The following is a 20,960-nucleotide window of genomic DNA, read 5'->3' on the forward strand; positions in this document are numbered from 1 at the left end:
TGCCCTTGCACACTCAGATCCCACAGGCTCCTCCTGCCCTGCACACTCAGATCCCACAGGCTCCTCCTGCCCCATGCACACTCAGGACTGGACACAGATTCAGGAAGGTTCTCCATATGCCATTTATTTCTTAAACAACAGTGCAAGAATTCTCAATCCTTTAAATTACCCCCCCCACCAACCTCTCAGGTCAAGGATGTGAACAATAAAGTCCACATTCAGCTTCTTAGTCTCAGTGGGGACATGAGGAGCTGCAGCTCAGGGCAGCAGGGAGCTGACAGGATGGAGATGTCCCCTCCTGCCTGCTGGACCAGGAAGGTTGGCTGTGGAAGGGAGCACAAGCAGTGCAGGGAGAGGGTCCTGGTGTGCAGGGCTGGGCTGGGCTCCCCACTTCTTCACATGGAGCCCATAGGATCACAGGGAGCATCAGACACTGTTGCTAAGGAGAACTGGGGGCTCTGGACGTCACAGGAGGGACCTGAACACATGGTCTGTCCCTCAGTCCACTCCAGGCAGCTGTCTTCACGCTAGAGAAGGAGAGTCAGGAACAACCACTGTGAGGACAGCATCCCAACAGCCCACCGCTCACTCAAGGGAGATTCTGGGAGTCCCTGAGTCCCACTCATGTCCACTTTGCCCCTCCCCAAATCAGACCCCAGAGTGTCACCTATACAATCAGGAAGAGACACATCACAATTCCGGCTGCTGTCATTCCCTAGGGAAAAAAATAATTACAAGATATAAACAGGGCTCAAGAGACTTTGCTGGGCTCGAGAGATGCCTCAGAAGTTAAGAGCACTGACTGCTCTTTCAGAGGTGTGGAGTTCAATTCCCAGCAACCACATGGCACCTCACAGCCATTCATAACGTGATCTGGCGCCCTCTTCTGTCCTGCACATGTACATGCAGGCAGAGCACTGTATATGTAATAATGAGTAAGTAAATATTTTAAAAAGATTTTGCTGGAGGGGCTATCACGGGCTGGCTGAGCTCCCCACCATCTCCAGCTTCACCCCAAGGGACTCAGGGACAATCCTGGACCCCACACTTACCTAGAGCTGGAGCATAGTCCCCTCCTTTTTCACCTGTGAGAAGAAAAGCTGTGAGAAACCAGGGAAGACCCCAGTCCTAGGAAGGTTCCAGAACTGACAGCAGCCCCAGTTAGAGATAGGAGCCATGAGGGTGTGCATGTGTTTCCCATTAATGAGGCAGAGCACACTTCTGAAAGGGGCTGAGAGAAAACCCAGGCCCTGCCTCTCCTACCTCTGTTTTTCCTCCTCTTCCTCACAACAGCCACCACAGCCACAATGATGGTCACAGCTCCAAGGACAACCAGAACAGCAATGATTGCCATGATGGGGACCATGGACTCAGGAGGCTCTGGGAAGGGAAGGGAAAGCAAGGGAAGGTGAGGGTCATGACCCCAGCTCTCAGCCCTGACCTGCTCAGGGGCTGCAGAAGGTTCCAGCTTTCCCTGAGCCCAGCTCTGCACCCACACCCTCCTTACCCCATCTCAGGGTGAGGGGCTCAGGCAGACCCTCATGCACCACATGGCATGTGTAATCCTGCTCCTTCCCAGGAGGCACCACCACAGCTGTCCATTTCTGGAAGGTTCCATCCCCTCCAGGCCTGGTGTCCACAAGCTCCATGTCCTGGGTCAGATCCTCCCCATTCAGCTGCCAGGTCAGGGTGATGTCAGCAGGGTAGAAGCCCAGGGCCCAGCACCTCAGGGTGACATCATCTTGAGATCCGGGGTGATGGATCACATGTGCCTTTGGGGCATCTGTTGGGAGATTTAAGAAATCCCACAATTGATAGGTGTGTGGCACATTCCTTTAATCCCTGCAATCAGGATGCAGAGGCAGGTGGATCGCAGTGAGTTTGAGGCAGTCTCATGTACAAAGTGAGTCCAGGACAGCCAAGGCTACACAGAGAAACCCTGTCTCAGAAAACAAAACAAAACAACCACCACAATTAAGGAGATAAACTGAAATATGCAAAATTAACATTAAATCAGTGACGACACTGGACTATGTTTCTCTTTGAACACTTGGACTGTTACCACACTGGTGACCTGCAAGCAGAGTTGGTTCCCTCAGCACAGAACTGCACATTTTCCTGGGGGGACTCAGAAGCTAACAGGGGATCTAAAGGAACCAGCAGGTAAACATTTTGGTTTGTTTGTGTTGCTTTTTGCTTTTTTATGAGATGTCCTGTAGTTTAGTATATGTAGTGGAAGGATAGAAGAAGGGACAGAAAAAATTAACTTAATGTGTGTTTGATTTCATATCAAAATAAGAAATTAGTGTCAGGGGCTACATGAAGGTTGCCCCCAACTGCTGCTACCACCCTTGAGGCACAAACATGTGTTGGGGGATGGTGTGATGTATTTTGATGCTAATTACTGCTTACTGTCTCTGTGTCTTACCTTTTGCTCAATAAAAAGCCATCCCACCTGGACAGGACAGAGGAGATAGGTGGGACTAGGAGACAGAGAAATTCTAAAAAAAAAAGATGGCCAGGAGAGAGAAGGAGAGAGACCTAAAGTAAAGAGAAAAAGGCTGCCATGGTTAACTAAAACAAAACAAAACAAAAACAACAACAACAACAACAAAACACATGGCTGGGGACATGGATAAAATATCCAGCCCAAATAAAAAACATTAACAAGTATTTGAGATTATAGATAAAAGTTATTAAAAACAAATGACATGAAATGGAGACAGGGATCCCATGCCTGCCCCACTATGAAAAGTAATTTAAAAGATTGATATCTGCCCTGACCCAGGTTATCTAAGGCTATTTTAAAATATAACAAGTGTCTATGTCTTAATTGATCACTAGCTGGGATTCCTGATAATACAAATAATTTTAAAAACAATAAACATGTGTCCATCTTGCTGACCAGCATTCACTGTCTGTCCTAGTGAACAGTCATCTCCAGAGTGTGCAGGAGAAACGTGGTGAACCTCTCACACTCAGCCAGAGAAAATGACTCCCAGCCCCTGACTCTGGGGGACAGATACAAGGCAAGTCACACAGGACCCCTGAAGTGTGCTGTGGACCCAGTGCAGCACCCACTGGGAACACAGCAGCTCACAGGGGGAGTGGATCTTCCCTCTCACTCCAGTCCTCCATTGCAGAAGCCCCTGCCTCTGAGGAAGGTCAACTCCTGACTCACTAGGGGGAGCCCTGCAGCTTGTTGGGGCAGAGGGGGAGCAGGAGGGTCCGGTGGGGAAAAAAATCTAAAAGCAAAATAATGCCTTCAAGCCTGAGGGTGGTGGTGCAGGCTTTTAATCCCAGCACACCAGAGGCAGAGCCAGGTGGATCTCTCTGTGAGTTCATGGCCTGCCTGGTCTACTAAGAAAGTCGAGTACAGTCAAGTCTACACAGAGAAACCATGTCTCAAAAAACCAAAAGAAACAACAAAAGAAAGAAAAGAAATTCTACTATTTAATATTTGTCAAGGGCACCCCATAAGTGCTCATGTGACCCTTTTAGGATTAGATAGAATTGGGGTGTGGAAGGCACATAAATCCCACACACAGGGATCTGGGAGAATGTATTCTTTGGAAAGTTCTAGAAACTGGGGGAACCTAGCTGGACTGTGATGGCACAAGCCTTTAGTTCCAGCAGTTGATAGGCAGGCAGATCTCTTTGAATTCCAGGCCAGCCTGGTCTGTGAAGTCCAGGGGTACACAGAGAAACCCTGTCTTGAAACCTCCCTCAAAAAAACCCCAAACCAAAAAATAAAACTTCAAAAAAAAAAAAACAAACCCAAAATCCCAACAACAAGAACTACAACAACAACAAAACAAAAAAAGAAGAAGAAAATAAAAAAACTAACCTGTGTGCGGTAGCACACACCTGTAATCACAGAGAAAACCTATCCAGCAAACAAAAACAAAAAACAGGGGGCAAGGGAGGGGGGATGGGAGAAAAAGAAGAAAAGAAATGAGCTGGGCCACAAGCCTGTAATTCTAGCACTCTTGGAGGCAGAGGCCAACTGTGTGAGTTCAAGGCCAGCCTGGTCTACAAAGAGAGTCCAGGACAGCCAAGGCTACACAGAGAAACCCTGTGTCAAAAAGAAAAAGAAAAAAAAAAGTAAAAAGAAAGAAAAAGAAAAGACACTGGGGGAGCCTGTGATGCTGGATCAGGAGACCCCGACACTGTTTCCCTAGAGACAGGGGCATCATCCCAGCTGAGGTTCTTTTTCCTCAGGACTGAGCTGAGGGCAGAGGGAGGAGGAGCCCGCGGCCCCCGCACCTGTGCGCAGCAGCGTCTCCTTCCCGTTCTCCAGGTGTCTGCGGAGCCACTCCACGCACTCGCCCTGCACGTAGGCCCTCTTTCTCTCTGCATCACCATCCTGCTCCCACTTGTGCTGTGTAATCTGCGCCGCCGCGTCCGCAGCCGTCCAGGATTTCAGGTCTTCGTTCAGGGCGATATAATCGCGACCATCGTAGGCAAACTGATGATACCCGCGGAGGAGGCGCCAGTCGGACCCCACGTCACAGCCAGACATTCGCTGGATGGTGTGAGAGCCTGCGGGACCCCGCGGTCAGCCCCGCACACCTGTCCCTACGTCATCACCCACGCCCCGCGGCCCCGCCCACCCGTGGAGACCTCAAAACTGAAAGGGAAACCGTCCCGCGTCGCAGTTCTCCTCCGGAACCGCAGACTTGGGACCCGGGCGTCTCACGTGGAGGGGACGTGAGCTCTGACCGCGGTCACTCACCGCCCTCGCTCTGGTTGTAGTAGCCGCGCAGGGTCCTCAGGTTCCTTCGGAAAGTCCTCTGATTGTTCTTGGCGATCTGTGTCTGCTTCTCCAAAACTTCCGGCCCCTCCTGCTCCATCCACTGCGCGCGCGGCTCATATCTCGGAGTCTGCGCGTCGCTGTCGAAGCGCAGGAACTCCGTGTCGTCCACGTAGCCGACAGAGATGAACCGGGGCTCCCCGAGGCCGGGCCGGGACACGACAGTGTGGAAATACCGCAGCGAGTGTGAGCCTGGGGGCGGCGCGCGGTGAGACCCCGACCTCCTCCCGGTACCCCGGGCAGGTGCGCGGGACGGGAGGGGAGCAGGGCGCGGGGCTCGGGACGCGGGTGGAGCAGGGGGCGGAGGGTCTGGTAGGCGATGCGGGGACGCGGCTTCCCCGGTGTCCCCCTCCCCTCCGCCTCCCCGCAGAATCCGTTTCTCTCCCGACCCCGCACTCACCCGCGCGGGTCTGGGACGGGGCCAGGGCGGCCACCAGCAGCAGGAGCAGCGTGCTCAGCGCCATCGACCCATCTGGGATCAGGGCGAGTCTGAGTCCCGAGGTCTGCGTGGACTTTGTAACCTATGCCCACGGCGAACCTGAATGGTTCCCCAGGATCGCGCCATCCATTAGGGGTTGAGAACTGAGTACATGTCATCAGTGTCCCGGCAGAAGAAGTACCTGACACACACTGGCTTCCCCACCCCAGACCTGGACTGGACACTAAAACTTTACACTAAACACTTACAATTGGAACCGAATGATAAGAATGCGGCCTTGTAATAGCTCAGGGCTGATGGAAAGGCCAGATCATTCCTCCTCTTTGATATCCGGGACTTTCAGAGTCCTGGGACCTGCACAGGAGACTGAGGGAGAACTGAGCTCCCCAGTCATCCTCTGCTGTGTAGCAAGGCAGCCAAGCTCAGCATCTGGAGACACCAACCACTGATTACTTCCCAGTGTGTGACACCAAGACTCTCTGGGCGATCCTGGCTCAGGAAGTCTCCCAGGCCACGGTTCAGCTTTCTTGCTGTGTTTTCTCAAGGCTTCACTAGAGCTGGGTCACATGAGGTCACGTGGCTTCTTCATGTGGCAGCTGAATGAAAGGGGCTCAGGTTCCTGCTGGCTGTCCCCAGGGTCCTCTGTCCCCATGTACCTGGGACTCTCTTGAGACTGCATTGACACAGCAGCTGGCTGAGAGGTAAGAGGGGAGAGGGGAGGGGAGAGAGAGGAGGGAGGGAAGGGGAGAGGGGGGAACGAATGAATGTGTACAGTATGTTTAACATCCAATCCCAGATCACAGTCCCTCCTGCTTGCTTCCTCCATCAGGTGAAGGGAGTGAGCAAGTTCTGCACACCCAAGAGGATGGAATCCATCTCACGCCTGGCAAGGGCAGACATGCAAACCTGTGGAAACTCACACTAAAATCCTGGTAGCTCCAGGATGTGAGTGTGACAGAGGCTTAGGAGGGTTCAGGACTCTGTAGACTGATTCTGGTGAAGGGCAGGAGACTCAGAAAAGTGGAGTCAGACTCCAGAGATGCTGAGGTGTGGGACACAGAAGGAGGCCTGAGTGAGGAAGCTCCCTGTGCGTCCAGGGCCATTGCTCAAGTAAACAACCTGTCCACCAGTTACTAAAAGATTGGTCTCCTTGGGCTGGAGAGATGGCTCAGAGGTTAAGAGCACTGGCTGCTCTTCCAAAGGTCCTGAGTTCAATTCCCAGCAACCACATGGTGGCTCACAACAATCTATAGTGGGATGTGGCGCCCTCTTCTGGCCGGCAGGACACTGTATACATAATACATGGATATAAATCTTTAAAAAATAAATAAAAGATTGGTCTCCTGTTGGAAAAAATGAATTTCTTGTCAGTAAGACAAACATTTTGGTCAAAGGTCTGGAACACAAGGGATTCTGGGGAGGAGTGAGTTAAGACCTTCCTGTTCACCTGTCTCCCAGAACTTGGGAGCACTAGTCCCCAAGTCCTCTCTTCCCGCTCTCACATCCCTGCTCTCCAAACTCCCAGCAAACAGCCTAAAGGAAATTTGGGCAGGGGTTGCCCCCCCATCCCCTCGTCCACCACCCACCCACCCCATGCACCTGTGCGCAGCAGCCTCTCCTTCCCTTTTTCCAGGTGTTTCTGCGCAACTGCTTTTCAGGTGGGCTCCTGACTTGTGCAGAGAGATCTGAGCTACAGAACGCAGGTCCTCACTCAGGTTGAGGTGTTCCTCGCCTTCGTAGACCAACTGGTTGTACCAGTGGAGCAGACGCCCATCTGGCCCCACATCGCAGCCTCGCAGCCACTGCAGCGTGTGAGAGTCTAGCCAGGGTATGGTGGGTGGTCAGCCATCTCAGGAAGCACAGCACCGTTAAACTACAGATCAAGTCCAGGGGAAACCCTGCGGGCTCTTGAGGACCTGGACGCATCCCCAGTGAATCTTCAGTGCAGTCAACGTGGACGACCCTGGTGTATCTGTGGGGTCTGGGGTCTGGTAGGCAACTAGGGACAGATTTTCCCCAAACGCTGTCCTTGTCCCTGCAGGCAGAGGCCTTTTCCCTCAGACCTCATACTCACCCCTCGCCCCTCGCCCCTCGCCCCTCGCCCCTCGCCCCTCGCCCCTCAGCCTCACCCCTCACCCCTCGCCCCTCACCCTCACCCCTCACCCCTCGCCCCTCACCCCTCACCCCTCACCCCTCACCCCTCGCCCCTCGCCCCTCACCCCTCAGCCTCACCCCTCAGCCCTCGCCCCTCACCCTCACCCCTCATCCCTCACCCCTCGCCCCTCGCCCCTCACCCCTCAGCCTCACCCCTCACCCCTCGCCCCTCACCCCTCACCCCTCACCCCTCACCCCTCGCCCCTCGCCCCTCACCCCTCAGCCTCACCCCTCACCCCTCACCCCTCGCCCCTCGCCCCTCACCCCTCAGCCTCACCCCTCACCCCTCGCCCCTCACCCCTCACCCCTCCCCCCTCCCCCCTCGCCCCTCGCCCCTCACCCCTCAGCCCTCGCCCCTCGCCCCTCACCCTCACCCCTCACCCCTCGCCCCTCGCCCCTCGCCCCTCGCCCCTCAGCCCTCGCCCCTCACCCCTCACCCCTCACCCCTCCCCCCTCGCCCCTCGCCCCTCGCCCCTCAGCCCTCGCCCCTCAGCCCTCGCCCCTCGCCCCTCACCCTCACCCCTCACCCCTCCCCCCTCGCCCCTCAGCCCTCGCCCCTCGCCCCTTGCCCCTCATCCCTCATCCCTAACTCCTCACCCCTCGCCCCTCGCCCCTCGCCCCTCACCCCTGCAGGTCTGGATTGGGGCCAGGGCAGCAGCAGCACCAGCAGCAGGAGGAGGAGGGCACAGGGCACCAGGGTCCCCATCCTCAGGGTTAAGGGGATCCAAGCACAGTCCCTCAAACCTTTGTAGCTGGAATCCCAGCTACATTTATTGCGGCCCCTACAAACCTGTGCCCAATGGGAGTGTGAGGTGTTGATGCTGTTGCTGTGCAGACTGACTGGGGCGGGGGTAGCAGGAAGTGAAAGCACAAGTCTGCACATCCAAACCCAAGCCCCACCTCTGGCACTCAGACCCTGAAAGCCACTTCTGGGGACTTGGGATTTTGTCCCCACTCCTTTCTCTGCACTGTGCCCTGTGTATGACATGGTCTACTGGAGCCTGTCCTAGAACCTGTCCTATGGTAACCAAGAGCAGGGACTTCAGGATAAGGGCAGTTGTTTTGCTCTTGGCACCTCCACACCCTAGTCCAGTGTGGTGGCCCGAGTTGGTCTGGAATGCAGTGGGGAGATGCTTCTCTTTATTGTAAGAGGCAATAAAGTGTCCTGCACTCACACGTGTGCTCATGAGAGAAGGCAGCCCTGGACGGTGCAGGCTGGGGGACAGTGAGTCTGATAGCTGAGTTGGCTCCTAAGTACTTTGTCCTGTGCAGCAGGGACAGCGCAGACACGGGACGTGGGGTGATTCTTACACCAGGTGGTGTAGACTGGCAGGGCAGAGATTTCATTTCATTAGGTAGAAAGGTCCAAATGTAAAATGTGTCTTTTGTTCTGTAGTGTTTGACTTGTTATTTTCAGACCTCAGTTACCCAAAGGTCACTAAACCGAGGGAGTGAGACCCGCGTCCCAGGGCTTACCCAGAACACAGTCTCGGTGATGAGAGCCCTTAACTCATCTTCCTGAAGTCACCCTATGTGTCACCCTTAGCTACTGTGACTCTCATGATTGTCCTCCTAGTTCTGTCCCTACTTCTACAATCACATATCACCTTCCCCAGGTGGCCCATGACCTCAGAGCACACAGCAGGTCAGGCCTGGGGGGACAGCTGACACCCCCTGCCCTGACTCCTCACCTCCTGGCTGCAGCTTACCCAGGCAACAGCGTCCCTCACACACATGTTTCCTTTCTTTCTTTTTTTAAAAACTGTTTTTGCTTTTATTTTTATCTATGTATTTATTCATTTATTTTGAGACAAGGCCTCACTATGTAAACTTAGCTCACCTGGAACTCACCATGGACACTAGCCTGGCCTAACCGGCTGCCTTGCTGGTGTGCACGCGTGCCCCACCACACCTATTTCTCTGCACACGTGCCATGGAACCCCTGTCAGGGTGGCCTTGTGTCTCGGGGCTGCGTGTGCACAAAGGTCCTTGTCTCACATCTTCTTCCCAAATGTAGAACCAGGCCTCTATTTTGTATTGAGGACAGAGGAAAGTCCACTCCTGGGGGCATCCTGTGTCACAGCACTCCACCCTTCTGCTAGACAAAAGGACCTCTCTCTGTCTCTGCTTCTCCCTGTGTGTCTGTCTCTCTGTCTGTCTGTCTGTCTGTCTGTCTGTCTGTCTGTCTGTCTCTCTCTCTCTCTCTCTCTGTCTCTCTCTGTCACTCCTATTCCAAGGCCACATATGGTCCCTCAGGTAAGTGCCCCTGTCATGTCTGACAAAACACTAATAGAAAATGTCCCTTCAGCCTTCATTCAATCAGGTCAGAGCCACATTTCCACACCCCACTCCCCGAGAAGACTGCACTTCCTCCCACCAAGGCCCTCACAGTTCTCTCCCAGGTCACCAACAGCTGCTCCTCATGGGCTTCATCTGAGGGGGCAGATAACAGCATGGCACCTCAGCAGGTCCTCCCAGGCTCCACCTGAGTGGCAGATACCAATTCTTGGTATCTTGCTCACTGCAAACTCTAACCTCAGAAGCCTCCGAGCTACTGCTTGGAAACACTAAGGAGAGGGTTCTAAGAACTCCAGGGCTGTGTGGCTTCTTCTCTCAGGCAGTGTTGTGGCAGCAGCCCTGCCAGGTGCAGGAGGCAGCAGCGTTGATGCACATGCAGGACAGAGTGTCCTGGTCAGGGCTGAGGTGACTGGCTTCTCAGGCTGTGTCTGCTTCTTTCCCTCACTGTCTGTCTTCAATGGTGGGGTGACCAGAGACCTCCCTCCCCCATCTGCACTTACTTCACGCTCTGCAGAGCTTCGGGGTTCACACTACTTCATAGTCACTGTGGCCACCCACAGGGCACCTCTCACACGGGAACCTCTCTTTGATTTTCTCGGTGTTCAAGCCTCACTCCATGCTCTGTGGCCAGCTCAGGTCAGCAATGTGGACCACAGCAGGCAGAGCAAGCAATGGGTTCCCCTGGGCCACTGGGGCCTTGCAGAGCCAGGAGTTCATGAGGAAATGCACCAGGAGGATGAGAGGAGGGAGGTCCTCTCTGCTGTCAACTTTGACCTCAGCTTCTGGGTATCCACAGCCATCTCCTGCAGCTGGATGCACCTGCAGACCTTGTGGTCTGGAAGGAGGTAGATTGTTCATGGCTTTTGCTAGCTTGGCGGCCTTCTTGAAGCCCTGTGGGAGAAACAGGTGTCTACAGTGCTGCCAGGAAGTCTCGGGGGCATCTCTTCTCAGTTGCTGAAGTATCAAGGATCCAAGGCTGGAAAGCTAGTGGGTGAGAACTCAGTAGCCCAGGTCAAAGGTCTGAATTATGTAAACCAGGAACTCAGAGACCCTCTTCTCCCCTACATTGTACTGGGTCTGTGTCAAAATCCTTCCTGGAGCAGGCAGTTCAAACTGGTCATGGTCCTCTCTGGCCATGAGGTGCTGGCCCAGCAGAATGTAGGCCAAGCTGAAGCCCCAGTGGCAGGTGTGGTCCTCAGGGCGCTGTGCAACTGCCCTGAAGGCTCCTGCATCCCGTACATAAGGTGGCGGCTTAGGCATCAGATGCAGGTGGTGCTGCCCAAGCACACTGGGGGAGTCGGGATGGGGTTCTGGTTGATCTCCAGGCTGAGTGCCAGTGTGGGGTCAGCTCCTGGCAGGTTGGGGGGCAGGTGTTGCTCATGCCATGCAGCTCAGTTGTGCAGGACCAGAAGACCTCGGTGGCAGTGCCGCTGGCTTCACTCTGGTGCCTGCTGCATGGAGAAGGCACCGAGATCCAGGATGAGAATCTGAGGCAAAGTTGTCTCCTCTCACCAGGATACACGAGGCTGTGTCCTGTCCTCTCACCTCAGAGCTCCGTGGACAGGTCTGTGTGCATCAGGGATCTGCACGCCATGGTGGCTGTGTGGCCTGCCAGTGCTGAGCTAAGGGCACCTCAGCTCCTCCTGAGCTCACAAACCCAGTGCCAACTGTGCCACCTGCTGAGGCCTCCAGGTGCTCATGGGAATCAGGTGCTGCCATGGCCCATGCTCCCAGTTCCCGCTGTGCCTTCTTGCTGGGTCACTAAAGCAGTGGTCTTGCTCCAGGGCCCCATGTCTGAGGCCTGCAGGTTTAAGTGTGTGGGGGTGCGACATGTGGTGCCCACACGCCTCCCCCAGTTCCCTGCCCAGTCTGTTCCAAGTGTGCCCTCTGAGAGCCACCAAGACCACAGCTCCATAGTGTGATTCTGGCGGGAACCTGCACGGAGGCCTAGGGACCCAAAGCTGGTCCTCTGGCTGCAGTCACCTCCTTTGCCTCCTGGGTGTCTGGTCTGCCTCAAGGCTGGCCAGTCTCCCCCTGTGGTGTCTTCACTGCAGGAGGTGGTGGCTTTGGATGGGACAAACTGGAGCACCAAGGCAGCTCTGGATTTGGTGCCCTCTGTTGGAAGTCAGCAAGCCCTTTGCTCAAGTTTCCCCCTGTATTTAAATTACATTTATTTATTATGTATACAGTGTTCTGTTTTCATGTACATCTGCATGACAGAAGAAGGCACAAGGTCTCATTATAGATGGCTGTGAGCCACCATGTGGTTGCTGGGAATTGAACTCAGGACTTTTGGACAGAGAAGTCAGTGCACTTAACCTTTGAGCCATCTCTCCGGGTCCCTCAAGCCCCTTTTTAACTGTTACATGAATGAGAGAAGTTGTCCATATTTGTGGGCTGTCATATGATCCTTCCACACCTGTATCCATGTTATAAGGTCTAAATGGGGATAAAATGCATCTCCAGCTCCCAATACTCCTGCTCTATCTATGGCGGGCACCGCTCATATCTCTGAGTCTCCAAGTTGCTGTTGAAGCCAGGGACTCCTTGTCATCCACATAGCCGACTTCCATGTACCGAGGCCCTGTGGGAATACGTCAGATGTGTGCGCCTGAGGGAGGCGCCTGGTGAGACCCTGACCCTCCTCCTGGCACCTTGGGCAGGTGCGAGGGCCCAGAGGTGAGCAGGGCGCCTGCTTTGGGTCCAAGGTGAAGAAGAGGGCTGGGGGAGGGGCATTCTGGTTCCCTGTTGTGGTCCCTCCCCACAGAGTTGCAGAATCACTTTCCCCCCTGACCTCACACTCACCAGCCTGAGTCTGGGTAGGGGCAGCGGCCAGCAGTAGGAGCAGCATTTCCTGCTGCCACCTGCCAAACTAGAAATGTGCTGAGCAGGTTTGAGTCTGTACAGGCTTTATAACTAGGGACCTCAGCGGTTGGTTCTTCAGGATTTCAGTGCCCAGAGGTGGTAAGAGCTAACTGTCAACTTATTGTCCACAAGGACCTGACACCAATTAGGAGATGGACAAGCTAAGCCCTCGAACCTGGGCTTCCCTATCCAGGCCGGCACTTAAACACTGAAACAGAATGATTTCAACACTGTGTTCATAAGAGCTGGGGTCTCGGAGACATGGCTTCCTCACATGGCAGCTGGAAACCACTCAGGTTCTGGCTTGCGGCCCCGAGGAGTCCTCTGCTACTTGTCTGGGTCCTTCTTGTGGCTGCTGTTGACACAGTGGCTGGCTTCCCCAGAGCCACTCACAGAGAGAGAAAAAGATGGCTACAGGGCAGGAGGGCAAGAGAGCTGGAGGGAGAGAGGAAGAGTGACAGAAGAAAGGAGGGAGGGAGGGAGGGAGGGGTGTGGCTGCTGCTTCCCCCCTGCAGCCCTTGAAGTGGCTCCTTCCCTGAGCCCTGCTGCAGTGGCCCTGGCTTCACAGGCTGTCCAGAGCCCTCTGGAAAGTCTGCCCCTCTCCTTGGTCCACTGGGAACCCCAGTTCTTAGATCCCCAACCTTGGTGTGCTCTGAGTTTTAAAGATGTTCCTCTATAGGCTACTTTTTTCTTAACAAATATATTTTATTATGAACTTGTTAACCAACCGTAAGTCATTTATAACCCGACTAACCTAAACAATAGGAAGAGGTTTAAATAATACAATAAATAACAATAAATAATACAATAAGGATATCAGTTCCAAGGAACAATTCTCCTGGTGTAATCAGCAGGATTTCTTCTGATCGAACCTAGAGTAACCAGAACCAGAACCTCAGCAGTCCTGAATCCCAAAGGGGAGCAATGAACAGCCAAAACTATCCCAAGTCTCCAAAGGCCCCGCCTCCAGTTCTGGGCTCATTTACATATCTCCTCCCAGAGTCTGTTCAGGGATTTTTTTCAGCTGGCAACAATCAAGCTCCCCGACTAGGTGGTTTATCTTCTAGTGGGTTAACCTCATCTGTTCTCACAAGACCGGTCCAATCCCACACTTGGGGTCATAACAAAAAACAGGTTTGTCTCTCCTTCATTCCTCTGTTAATAGGGACACATTCTTTTCTCAGATGCAGTTTTTGTTTTCTTCCACTATGTTCCAAGACACTGACCAGCTCCCCAGCCTGGGGGACCCCAGCCCCTGAGCTGAGGAACTGACTGTGACAGCTGCTCTGCTTGCTGTCTCCACCCTGTGGCCCCACAGTTAACAGGCTGCCTCAGCCCCACCTACTGCCCTTTAACTTGTGGCATAGCAATCCCTGTGTGCTGGAGATCATGTGTGCTTGCTTGGGTGACAGTTTGTGTGTGTGTTTGTGAACATAGAAACACACAGATACATTTTTAAAGCTACAAATACATAAAAGGCCAATTTCTAGTCTCTTTTTCCTTTTTTTAGAGATTTATTTATTTATTTATATACAGTGTTCTGCTTGCATGTACACCTGCACACCAGAAGAGGGTACCAAATCTCATAAAGATGGTTGTGAGTCACCATGTGGTTGCCAGGAATTGAACTCAGGATCTTTGGAAGGGCAGACAGTGCTCTTAACCTCTGAGCCATCTCTCCAGACCCTCCTGTTCCTTTTTTCTTTTTTGTCTTCTTTTCCTTCCTTTCTTTTTTTTTCTTTTCCTTTCTTCTCTTTTCTCTTTTTAAGATTGATTTATTTGCTGGGCGTGGTGGCGCATGCCTTTAATCCCAGCACTCAGGAGGCAGAGGCAGGCAGATCGCTGTGAGTTCAAGGCCAGCCTGGACTACAAAGTGAGTCCAGGACAGCCAAGGCTACACAGAGAAACCCTGTCTCGAAAAACCAAAAAAAAAAAAAAAAAAAAAAAAACAGATTTATTTATTACATATACAGTGTTTTGACAGCACATATGCTTGCAAGCCAGAAGAGGGCGCAAGATCTCATTATAGATGGTTGTGAGCCACCATGTGGTTGCTGGGAATTGAACTCAGGACCTTTGGAAGAACAAACAGTGCTCTTAACCTCTGAGCCGTCTCTCCAGCCCTCTTTCTTTTCTTGATTGATTGAATTTTTTTTTTTTTTTGAGACAGGGTTTCTCTGTGTAGTCCTGGCTGTCCTGGACTCATTTTGTAGCCAGGCTTGAACTTAAAGCTATCCACCTGCCTCTGCCTCCCTGAGTGCTGAGATTACAGGCCATTGCCACCGTGCCCAGCCAATTTCCAGTTTCTTAACAATGTTTAAAACTAACAGACTAGCCCAGAGTGGTAGCACATGCCTTTAACCCAGCACTGGAACTGGGGGCAGAGGCAGCCACATCCCTGTGAGTTTGAACCAGCTTAGCCTACAAAGTGACTCCAGTATAGCCAGGGCTACAAGAGACACCTAGTCTTGAAAGACCAAAACTAACCAAAGAAACACAAAACTAACAGAATAAATAGACCACCTACTGATGACTTTGTATCATTGCTTTGAACATAACTGATTCTCCTTTGATTAAGTATTAAGATTTTGTCGTATTCCCAGTGGGGACAGGGAGTTGGTGCTTTGAGACAGGATTTCTCTGTGTGGCCCTGTCTGTCCTGGACCAGGCTGGCTTGGAATTCATAGTGGTTTTCCTGCCTCTGTGTCTCCTGAGTGCCAGAATTAAAGCTTTTCTCACCCACTGCCTGGAAAATTCTTCACTGCTTCAGTCAGCTTCTCAGCTGCACTGAGATGTGCCCCTTCCTCACTCCAAGGCCAGCACCTGTTGTTCCCAATATTCCCACAGCTACTGTGGTCCTGCTCCACTTTCCCAGCCACACACACCGCTGGATTCCCTATGAGCACCTGGGTTCCCATGGCCAGGGAGGCAGAGGGAGCAGAGCAGATCCAAGTTGAGACCCTGAGGATCAGGCTTTCCTGCCCATCCTACACAAGGGTTAGGTTCTGAAAGCCTGACAGAGGATGGGGTGGGGAAACCCCAGGAAACAGCCCTGGAAGGAGACAGGGGCTCAGGACACTGAAATCCATCCCCTGAGCTCAGGGGCCTTGGTGAGACAAGGACAGGAGAAGCACCTCCTACTGCTGTCACACCCCAGAGGACAATGAGACAGGCACCACACACAGGGACAGGAACAGGCCTCACCCTCCATACAGACTGAAAAGACAGGAGCTAAAGACAAAGGCTGGGGAGAAAAGCTGCAGCCAGAATGGAGCCTGGGCAAGCCTGACAGAGCCTGGAGGCTCCTAATCCAGGACACAGGACAAGGTTCACCCTCCCTGTAATCCTGTCATCACAGTCTGTCAGCTTGTGGCTCTACCCAGAGACTAGGACAAAAGAGCCCAGGAGGACAGGGCTGAGGAGTGATCACACCAGCTCCAAGTGCACGTGGACTGAGCTCCACCTGACATGGCGCATGCACACTCAGATCCCACAGGCTCCTCCTGCCCCATGGACACGCAGCACGGGACACAGATTCTGGAAGGTTCTCCATCTGCCACTTATTTCTTAAACAATAGTGTAAGAATTCTCAATACTTTTATTTACCTGACAAACAACCACTCAAGTGAAGGACATGAACAATCAAGTCCACATTCAGTCCCCCTCAGTTGGGACATGAGGAGCTGCAGCTCAGGGCAGCAGGCAGCTGACAGGATGGAGATGTCCCCTCCTGCCTGCTGGACCAGGAAGGTTGGCTGTGGAAGGGAGCACAGGCAGTGCAGGGAGAGGGTCCTGGTGTGCAGGGCTGGGCTCCCCACTTCTTCACATGGAGCCCATAGGATCACAGGGAGCATCAGACACTGTTGCTAAGGAGAACTGAGGGCTCTGGATGTCACAGGAGGGACCTGAACACATGGTCTGTCCCTCAGTCCACTCCAGGCAGCTGTCTTCACGCTAGAGAAGGAGAGTCAGGGACAACCACTGTGAGGACAGCATCCCAACAGCCCACCGCTCACTCAAGGGACATTCTGGGAGTCCCTGAGTCCCAATCATGTCCACTTTGTCCCTCCCCGAATCAGGCCCTAGAGTGTCACCTTTACAAGCAGGAAGAGACTCATCAGAGTTCCGGCTGCTGACATTCCCTAGGGAAAAAAATAATTACAAGGTACAAACAGGGCTCAAGAGAATTTGCTGGGCTCGAGAGATGGCTCAGAAGTTAAGAGCACTGACTGCTGTTCCAGAGGTCTTGAGTTCAATTCCCAGCCACCACATGGCACCTCACCGCCATCTATAATGTGATCTGGCGCCCTCTTCTGGCCTACCCTTGTACATGCAGGCAGAGCACTGTATACATAATAATGAGTAAGTAAACATTTAAAAAAGATTTTGCTGGAGGGACTATCATTGGCTGGCTGAGCTCCCCACCATCTCCAGCTTCACCCCAAGGGACTCAGGGACAATCCTGGCCCCCACACTTACCTAGAGCTGGAGCATAGTCCCCTCCTTTTTCACCTGTGAGAAGAAAAGCTGTGAGAGACCAGGGAAGACCCAGGCTCTAGAAGTTTCCAAAACTGACAGCAGCCCAAGCTAGAGACAGGAGCCATGAGGGTGTGCAGGTGTTTCCCATTAATGAGGCAGAGCACACTTCTAAAAGGGGCTGAGAGAAAACCCAGGCCCTGCCCTCTCCTACCTCTGTTTCTCCTCCTCTTCCTCACAACAGCCACCACAGCCACAATGATGGCCACAGCTCCAAGGACAACCAGAACAGCAATGATTGCCATGATGGGGACCTTGGACTCAGGAGGCTCTGGGAAGGGAAAGCAAGGGAAGGTGAGGGTCCTGACCCCAGCTCTTAGCCCTGACCTGCTCAGGGGCTGCAGAAGGCTCCAGCTTTCCCTGAGCCCAGCTCTGCACCCACACCCTCCTTACCCCATCTCAGGGTGAAGGGGTCACGCAGACCCTCATGCACCACATGGCATGTGTAATTCTGCTCCTTCCCAGAAGGCACCACCACAGCTGCCCACTTCTGGAAGGTTCCATCCCCTCCAGGCCTGGTCTCCACAAGTTCCATGTCCTGGGTCAGTTCTTCCCCATTCAGCTGCCATGTCAGGGTGATGTCAGCAGGGTAGAAGCCCAGGGCCCAGCACCTCAGGGTGAAGCCACCTTCAGGGCTAGGGTGATGGGTCACATGTGCCTTTGGGGGGTCTGTGGGAGATTATGAATTTCCACAATCAACAAGATAAACTGAAATCTGCAGAGACAACATTAATTCAATGACACACTGAACTATGTGGCTGTTTGAACACTTGGACTGTCACCACACTAGTGACCTGCAGGCAGAGCTGGTCCCCTCAGCACAGAACTGCACATTTTCCCAGGGAGGTGGAACTCAGAAGCTAAGAGGGACTCCACATGAGCCAGTTGGTGAGTGTGCTTTTTGTTTGTTTGTTTGTTTTGTTTTGTTTTGTTTTGTTCATGAGATGTTCTATAGCTTAAGATACATAGTAGAAGAATGGAAGGAACAGAAAATAATTAATTTAATATGCATTTGAATTCATATCAAAATAGGAAAATAGTGGCAGGGGCTACATGAAGGTTGCCCCCAACTGCTGCTGCCACCATTGAGGCACAAGCATGTGTCCATCTTGCTGACCAGCATGCATTGTCTGTCCTAGTGAACAGTCATCTCCAGAGTGTGCAGCAGAAATGTGGGGAATCTCTCACACTCAGTCAGAGAAAATGACTCCCAGCCCCTGTCCCTGGGGGGACAGATACAAGGCAAGTCACACAGGATCCCTGAAGTGTGCTGTGGGCCCAGTGCAGCACCCACTGGGAACACAGCAGCTCACAGGGGGAGTGGGTCTTCCCTCTCACTCCAGTCCTCCATTGCAGAAGCCCTGTCTCTGAGGAAGATCAATGACTCACTAGGAGGAGCACTGCAGCTCGTTGGGGCAGATCTCTATGAGTTCGAGGCCAGCCTGGGCTACAAAGTGAGCCCAGGACAGTCAAGGCTACACAGAAACCCTGTCTCCAAAACCAAACCAAACCAAATAAACAAACAAAACAAAAAACCAAAACCAAAAAAAAAAAAAAAAGGCAGAAAGAGAGGGAGATAAGAAATTCTTCTATTTAGTACTTGTCCAGGGCACCCCATAAGTGCTCATGTGAGCATTCTAGGATTAGATAGAATTGGGGTGTGGAAGGGATGTAAACTCAACACACAAGGATTTGGAGAACGTATTATTTGAAAACTTCAAGAAACTGAGGAACCTATCTGGACCATGGTGGCACAAGTCTTTAGTCCCATCAATCGGTAGGCACACAGAGCCAGGCAGATCTCTATGAGTTTGAAGCCAGCCTGACCTGCAGAGAAGAGTTCCAGGACAGCCAAGCCTACACAGAGAAACCCTGTCTCAAAAACAAGAAAAGCAAACAAGCAAAAACGAAAAGAGAAATGAGACAGGCCTGGTGGCAAAAGCCTGTAATCCCAGCACTGGGGACGCAGAGGCAGGTGGTTCGCTGTGAGTTCGAGACCAACCTGGTCTACAAAGGGAGTCCAGGACAGCCAGGGCTACACAGAGAAACCCTGTCTCAAAAGACAAAAAAAAAAAAAAAAGGAAAGAAAGAAAGAAAAGAAAAAAAAAGAAAAAAGAAAAAAAGAAAAGAAAGAGAAAAAGGCACGAAAGATAACGAATGGGAAAGAAAAGACACCAAGGGAGTCTGTGATGCTGATCAGGAGACCCCGACACTGTTTCCCTAGAGACAGGGGCGTCATCCCAGCTGAGGTTCCTCAGGACTGAGCTGAGGGCAGAGGGAGGAGGAGCCCACAGCCCCTGCACCTGTGCGCAGCAGCGTCTCCTTCCCGGTCTCCAGGTATCTGCGGAGCCAGTGCACACACCGACCCTCCAGTTCGGCCTTTAGTTTCTCGGCATCACCAGCCTGCTCCCACCTGCGCCTTGTGATCTGCGCTGCCGAGTCTGCTGCCGCCCATGATGTCAGGTCTTCGTTCAGGGCGATGTAATCGCGGCCATCATAAGCATACTGAAGGTACCCGCGGAGGAGGCGCCCGTCCGACCCCACCTCACAGCCAGACATTCGCTGGAAGGTGTGAGAACCTGCGGGACCCCGCGGTCAGCCCGGCGCACCTGTCCCCACGTGACCATCCACGCCCCGCGGCCCCGCCCACCCGCGGACGCCTCAAAACCGAAAGGGAAACCGTCCCCGCTCGCGTTTTTCCTCCCGATCCTCGGACTTGGGACCTGGGCGTCTCGGCCCCGGTGTCGGGACGTGGAGGGGACGTGAGCTGTGACCGCGGTCACTCACCGCCCTCGCTCTGGTTGTAGTAGCCGAGCGCGGTCCTCAGGTTCACTCGGAAAATTTTCTCGGCTTTCATGGCGATCTGTGTGTTCCTCTCCCAATACTCCGGCCCCTCCCGCTCCATCCACTGCGCCCGCGGCTCATATCTCCGAGTCTCCGCGTCGCTGTCGTAGCGCACGAACTCCGTGTCGTCCACGTAGCCGACTTCCATGAACCGGGGCTCCCCGAGGCCGGGCCGGGACACGGCGGTGGCGAAATAACGCAGCGAGTGTGAGCCTGGGGGCGGCGCGCGGTGAGACCCCGACCTCCTCCCGGGACCCCGAGCAGGTGCGCGGGCCAGGAGGGGAGCAGGGCGCGGGGCTCGGGACGCGGGTGGAGCAGGGGGCGGAGGGTCTGGTGGGCGACGCGGGGACGCGGCTTCCCCGGTGTCCCCCCCCCCGCTCCCCGCAGAGTCCGTTTCCCTCCCGACCCCGCACTCACCTGCGCGGGTCTGGGTCGGGGCCAGGGCGGCCGCCAGCAGCAGGAGCAGCATGCGCGGCGCCATCGCCCCATCTGGGATCCGGGCGCGAGTCTGAGTCCCGCCAGCTGCGTGGACTTTATAACCGGTGCCCTCGGCAATGCTGGTTGGTCCCCAGGATCGCGCTACCCAATAGGGGTGAGATGCAGACTTGTCATCAGTGTCCAGGCAGAAGAGGCTGACACAGGTTAGGAGCAGAATTGAAACTGGGGAGATGGGCTTCCTCACCCCAGACCTCTGCTGAAGACTAAAACTTTGCACTAAACACGTAAAATTGAAACAGAATGATAAGAATACAGCCTTATAATAGTTTAGGATTGATAGTAGGCCAGATTGCCAGGCAGTGGTGGCACAGGCCTTTAATCCCAGCGCTCCAGGAGGCAGAGGCAGGTGGATTGCTGGGAGTTCAAGGAGAGCCTGATCCTCAAAGCAGGACCAGGACAGCCAAGGCTACACAGAGAAACTCTGTCTCGAAAAAAAACAAAACCCAAAACAAAGCTAGAAATAAAAACAACCCCCCAAGACCCCCCCCCAAAAACCCAGAGTCCTGGGACCTG

The 20,960-nt window shown here is 53.5% G+C and overlaps 4 protein-coding genes across 14 annotated transcripts in view; all 4 read right to left on the reverse strand.

Annotated features, from left to right (window-relative positions):
• LOC311581480 (H-2 class I histocompatibility antigen, Q10 alpha chain-like) overlaps positions 1–20,462 on the reverse strand; it is a 119,334-nt gene extending 98,872 nt beyond the window's left edge. Inside the window, exons 1-2 of one of the 2 annotated variants that reach the window (XM_084753771.1) lie at positions 5,214–5,332; positions 4,736–5,005 (exon numbers count right to left, since the gene is read on the reverse strand). In XM_084753771.1, coding sequence (XP_084609897.1) covers positions 4,736–5,005; positions 5,214–5,277 — 334 coding nt within the window. In that variant the 5' untranslated portion in view covers positions 5,278–5,332. Of the gene's footprint in view, positions 1–4,735; positions 5,006–5,213; positions 5,333–20,366 lie in introns of those variants that run through there. The other variant, XM_084753769.1, reaches the window with a different exon arrangement.
• Positions 1–20,960, reverse strand: part of LOC311581476 (H-2 class I histocompatibility antigen, L-D alpha chain-like) — a 104,453-nt gene that overhangs the window by 59,282 nt on the left and 24,211 nt on the right. For 2 of the 10 annotated variants that reach the window (XM_084753752.1, XM_084753745.1), the window contains exons 5-6: positions 17,260–17,376; positions 17,049–17,081 (exon numbers count right to left, since the gene is read on the reverse strand). In XM_084753752.1, coding sequence (XP_084609878.1) covers positions 17,049–17,081; positions 17,260–17,376 — 150 coding nt within the window. Of the gene's footprint in view, positions 1–211; positions 528–667; positions 716–1,052; positions 1,086–16,104; positions 16,524–16,663; positions 16,712–17,048; positions 17,082–17,259; positions 17,377–20,960 lie in introns of those variants that run through there. The other 8 variants (XM_084753754.1, XM_084753750.1, XM_084753748.1 and 5 more) reach the window with 7 other exon arrangements.
• The window catches only part of LOC311581477 (H-2 class I histocompatibility antigen, D-B alpha chain-like), a gene marked incomplete at its 5' end in the record, with an annotated part of 81,229 nt that continues 60,480 nt past the window's right edge, over positions 212–20,960 (reverse strand). The window contains one exon of the mRNA XM_084753759.1: positions 212–527. Within this exon, the coding sequence (XP_084609885.1) occupies positions 523–527 (5 nt within the window). The 3' untranslated portion in view covers positions 212–522. The remainder of the gene's footprint in view (positions 528–20,960) is intronic.
• Positions 1,094–4,562, reverse strand: LOC311580743 (H-2 class I histocompatibility antigen, K-D alpha chain-like; the record flags this gene model as incomplete). The annotated part of the gene is made up of 3 exons (XM_084752411.1): positions 4,267–4,562; positions 1,508–1,783; positions 1,094–1,380 (listed from the first exon to the last, which is right to left on the reverse strand). Coding segments are annotated over exons 1-3 (819 nt in total), but the record flags the coding sequence as incomplete, so codon positions are not given.

Source organism: Acomys minous (genome assembly GCF_964271855.1).
Source record: "Acomys minous genome assembly, chromosome: 13".
NCBI classification, from domain to species: Eukaryota; Metazoa; Chordata; class Mammalia; order Rodentia; family Muridae; genus Acomys; species Acomys minous.